Genomic DNA, 5,475 nt, shown 5'->3' with positions numbered 1-5,475 from the left:
ATCCTTCAATCTCCTCATCCAAGTCATTAATAAAAATTACAAAGAGTAGAGGCCCAAGAACAGAGCCCTGTGGAACACCACTCACCACTGACTTCCAGGCAGAATACTTTCCTTCCACTACCATTCGCTGTCTTGTGTCGACCAGCCAATTCTGTATCCAGACAGCTAAATGTTCCTGTATCCCATTCCTCCTGACCTTCTGAACGAGCCTAACATGGGGAACCTTATCAAATGCCTTGCTGAAGTCCAAATACACCACATCCACCGCTCGACCCTCATCAACTTGTCTAGTAACATCCTCAAAGAACTCAATAAGATTTATGAGGCATGACCTGCCCCTCACAAAGCCATGTTGACTGCATTTAATCAAGCCATGCTCTTTCAGATGGTCATAAATCCTATCCCTCAGAATCCTTTCTAATACCTTGCAGACGACAGATGTGAGACTGACATGAAGTTTAAGCTATGGGCAGTAAATTGCCTGTAACAGATAAATAAAGGGATAATTATAATGGGGACACTGCTGATACACAGAAAGTGGCCAGAAATTTTTTCAATTCTTATGACTGTAATTATTGGCAAGGTATAGAGTCATAGAGATGTACATAGTGAATACAGACCCTTCCGTCCAACTAGTTCATGCCGACCAGATATCCTAAACTAATCTAGTCCCATTTGCCAGTATTTGGCCCATATCCCTCTGAACACTTCCTATTCATATACCTTTTAAATGCTGTAATTGTACCAGCCTCCACCACTTCCTCTGGAAGCTCATTCCACATATGCACCATCCTCTCCGTGGAAAAGTTGCCCCTTCGCTCTCTTTTAAATCTTTGTCCTCGCCTTGAACCTATGCCCTCTAGTTTTAGACTCCCCTACCCTGAGGATTTTACCTCCCTCATAATTTTATAAACCTCTACAAGTTCACTCATCAACCTCCAATGTTCCAGGGAAAACAGACCCAGCCTATTTAGCCTCTCTCTATAGCCCAAACTCTCCAACCTTGGCAACATCTAAATAAAGCGAAGACAGAGAGGCTGAGCAAATACAGAGAATTTTCTCCATGTCCAGCAACTGTTGTACTAATACTGAGATAAGGAACAAAATTAGCAAAAGTAAGATTATCATATATTTCAGCTGAAGAATGCATCGCACTGATTCAAGCAACAGTAATAACAAACATGAGAAAAAATAAGCATAAACTATATCAATATATCTTCTATTAATTGTACCATTTTAGTACATTTTGCAAGATTTTCTAGAAAATTCCAACAAAAAAAATCAAAAAACATCAAACTCCAGCAAAACTGACGAGAAGGATTTGGCTCCTTAATTGATTGCTGCCCTGCTTTTCAATTGTCCCTCACGCTTAGTCAATATACCAAAAAGTCAAATTAGCAGATTCTCCACGAATTGCTAGAGTCTGAACAATTTTCCTTTCCTTCACTCAAACTCAATTTAAGGTACAATTCTGAGACAGACAAAATATCCATTGTTTAATCTGGTCAGAAAATTTCCAAGTTTAACATTAAACTTTCATCTTTAATATTAAACCACCTTTCTCGTGATATGGAAGTAAAATTTAAATGCTTGCAACAGAAAACGTTTCATTGGTCTAATACCAGTTCAGTTAACTAAGAGGACAAAGTTTTATATCAACAGCAAAAACTCATTCAGCAATCTTATACTCACAATCAACACTCCATTTTATAGCCCAGCCTTGAGGTCGAAGTAGGTCATTTACAGATTCCAAGACAGTCTGAAGTTTCTGCTTCTGCCCTATTTCTGACTGTGTCACTTCTGCAACATTAAGTTTACGATTTCCAAGTTTCTCTGCATGAGCAAAACCAAAAAGTGACAAAGATCCTTAGAATATTCCTGGAAATAAAAAAAATTTAGCAAAGCAAAAACCGACTTAAAGTTTTGAAACTGATATGGTACTCCTGTTTAACCAACCAAAACGAGGTTTGTATGTTTCTTAAACAGCCACCTACTTAATGTTACAATGATGCAAAGAAGAAAAACAGTAAGAGTTCACTATGATCCTACATGAAAATTTCAGGCTTTTTACTGAAAGGTTCTTTAAATAACTCTGTTTAGCAACTTTGAGCAAAGGTAGTAATGATAATTTGAGGTCACAATTACTATTAAACTCAGACTAGATATTTGTTGTCCAAATGTGAGCTTTCAAGGCTGCATTTAATAGATAATATCAGTTAAATTAAGGTGATTAACAGAGGCCTTCTCCTTGAACCACTACAGTCCTTGTGAAAATGGTGCTTTGAAGACAATGCCAGAAAATTCCTGCACACTGACCAAACAAGGATAAAAGAATGGAGGTGAAGGAAGCAGGTGATGGGTCTCATGAGAAAAAGGAACTCAGACAGGAGATAAGAGGAGATGGCAAAGAAACTAGACAATAAAGGTTGTTCAGCTCAAGAAGAGGGTTTAATCCTGGGTGAGGTTTGATTAAATTAGAAAGGCAAAAGGAGGAAAGTAGCAAAGGCAGCTAAGAGGGGTTCTCAATTTTAGGAGGAAAGATGTCCATATCCCCCCTCATTGTTGGGAAAAAAAGTAGACAGCTTTTCGAGACCAGGATAGAAGCTGGGAGTTATTTTAACTCTCCACGATATTCTGGAGTAGCAGCTGATTTTGGCAGAGAGCCAGGCTAAATAGTACTTGATGTAATTCAATTAACTTAATTACAAATCCCTAAACCCAACTGTACCCTGGATAATTTTTCTCTTAAACTTGCACAAATGATCAGTCAGATCAACAAAATAACTGATTATGGTTTTGCTGGGGCTAGGGACAAAGACAGAGGTTAATGAGTTGTTTAATATTATGAAAACTTCAGAAATATTACACGACATAGAAGGGCAAAAGGTTGGCAGTTGGGGGTTTGAAATGACAGGACAAGAATTTTTTCTAGTAAATTAGAAGGAAATAACGTTAAAAACAAGTAGGTGAATGTAGGAAGAAGGATGTTGTCATTAATGCCTCTCATCAGAGATTATAGAAGCGTACAGCACAGTGGGTCAGTGGTTAACGCTGCTGCCTTGCTGCACCCGGGTTTGATTCCAGCCTCGAGCGAGTGTCTGTGTGGAGTTTGCACATTCTCATTGTGTCAATAGATAATAGGTGCAGGAGTAGGCCATTCTGCCCTTTGAGCCAGAACCACCATTCATTATGATCGTGGCTGATCATCCTCAATCAGTATCCTGTTCCTGCCTTATCCCCATAACCCTTGATTCCACTGTCCTTAAGAGCTCTATCCAACTCTTTCTTGAAACTATCCAGAGACTTGGCCTCCACAGCCTTCTGGGGCAGAGCATTCCACACACCCACCACTCTCTGTGTGAAGAAGTTTCTCCTCAACTCTGTTCTAAGTGGCCTACCCCTTATTTTTAAACTGTGTCCTCTGGTTCAGGACTCACCCATCAGCAGAAACATACTTCCTGCTCCCCGAGTGTCCAATCCTTTAATAATCTTATACGTCTCAATCAGATCCCCTCTCAGCCTTCTAAACTCAAGGGTATACAAGCCCAGTCGCTCCAAGCTTTCAGCGTAAGATTGTCCCACCATTCTGGGAATTGACCTCGTGAACCTACGCTGCACTCCCTTAATAACCAGAATGTCTTTCCTCAAATCTGGAGACCAAAACTGCGCACAATATTCCAGGTGCGATCTCACCAAGGGCCTGTACAGCTGCAGAAGGACCTCTTTGCTTCTATACTCAATTCCTCTTGTTATGAAGGCCAGCATGCTATTAGCTTTCTTCACTGCCTGCAAGCTTGCTTTCATTGACTGATGTACAAGAACGTCTAGATCTCGTTGTACTGCCTCTTTACCTAACTTGACTCCATTTAGGTAGTAATCTGCCTTCCTGTTCTTGCCAAAGTGGATAACCAAACATTTATCCACATTAAACTGCATCTGCCATGCACCTGTCCACTCACCTAACCTGTCCAGGTCACCCTGTAATCTCCTAACATCCTCCTCACATTTCACCCTGCCACCCAGCTTTGTGTCATCAGCAAATTTGCTAATATTACTTTTAATACCTTCACCTATATCATTAACGTACATTGTAAAAAGCTGCGGTCCCAGCACTGATCCTTGCGGCACACCACTGGTCACCGCCTGCTATTCCGAAAGGGAGCCATTTATCACTTCTCTTTGTTTCCTGTAGGCCAACCAATTTTCAATCCATGTCAGAATTTTACCCCTAATACCATGTGCCCTAATTTTGCTCACTAACCTTCTATGTGGGACTTTATCAAAGACTTTCTGAAAGTCCAGGTATACTATATCCACTGGATCTCCCTTGTCCATCCTCAAAAAATTCCAGAAGATTAGTCAAACATGATTTCCCCTTCATAAATCCATGCTGACTCTGACCTATCCTGTTACTACTATCCAGATGTGTTGTAATTTCGTCCTTTATAATTGACTCCTGCATTTTCCCACCACTGAGGTCAGACAAACTGGTCTATAATTCTCCGTTTTCTCTCTCCCTCCTTTCTTAAAAAATGGGACAACATTAGCCACCCTCCAATCCGCAGGAACTGATCCTGAATCTATAGAACGTTGGAAAATGAACACCAATGCATCCACGATTTCTCAAGCCACCTCCTTCAGTACCCTGGGATGCAGACCATCAGATCCTGGGGACTTATCAACCTTCAGACCTCACAGTCTCTCCAACACCATTTCCTGCCTACTATAAATTCCCTTAAGTTCAGGTACTTCAGCCACTATTACATCTGGGAGATTGCTCGTGTCTTCCCCAGCGAAGACAGATCTAAAGTACCAATTCAGCTCTTCTGCCATTTCTTTGTCCCCCGTAATAAATTCACCCGTTTCTGTCTTCAAGGGCCCAATTTTAGTCTTAACCATTTTTTTATCTTTTCACATACCTAAAAAAGCCTTTACTATCTTCCTTTATATTTCTGGCCAGTTTATCTTCGTACTTTATTTTTTCTCTGCGTATTTCCTTTTTAGTTATCCTCTGTTGTTCTTTAAAAGCTTCCCAGTCCTCCGATTTCCCACTCATCTTTGCTATGTTATACTCTTTCCCTTTTGACTTTATATGGTCCTTAACTTCCCTCATCAGTCACTGCCGCCACAGCCACCCCTGCCTCCCCTTAGGATCTTTCTTCCTTTTTGGAATGAACTGATCCTGCATCTTCTGCATTATACCCAGAAATACCTACCATTGTTGCTCCACTGCCATCCCTGCTAGGGTATGGCACCATTGAACTTTGGCCAGCTCCTCCCTCATAGCTCCATAGTTCCCCTTATTCAACTGAAATACTGTCACTTCCAATTGTACCCTCTCCCTTTCAAACCGCAGATTAAAGATATTGTATTGTGGTGACTACCTCCTAATGGCTCCTTTACTTCGAGGTCTCTGATCAAATCCGGTTCGTTGCACAACACCAGATCCAGAATTGCTTTCTCCCTGGTAGGCTC

The 5,475-nt window shown here is 40.9% G+C and overlaps 1 protein-coding gene across 3 annotated transcripts in view; it reads right to left on the bottom strand.

Moving 5' to 3' along the window:
* LOC122559552 (beta-parvin) overlaps positions 1-5,475 on the bottom strand; it is an 81,097-nt gene that overhangs the window by 34,673 nt on the left and 40,949 nt on the right. For all 3 annotated transcript variants that reach the window (XM_043709207.1, XM_043709209.1, XM_043709208.1), the window contains exon 5: positions 1,693-1,833. In XM_043709207.1, coding sequence (XP_043565142.1) covers positions 1,693-1,833 — 141 coding nt within the window. The remainder of the gene's footprint in view (positions 1-1,692; positions 1,834-5,475) is intronic.

This window comes from Chiloscyllium plagiosum, chromosome 19, assembly GCF_004010195.1.
Source record: "Chiloscyllium plagiosum isolate BGI_BamShark_2017 chromosome 19, ASM401019v2, whole genome shotgun sequence".
NCBI lineage: Eukaryota > Metazoa > Chordata > Chondrichthyes > Orectolobiformes > Hemiscylliidae > Chiloscyllium > Chiloscyllium plagiosum.
This window is presented reverse-complemented; position numbering and strand designations above follow the sequence as displayed.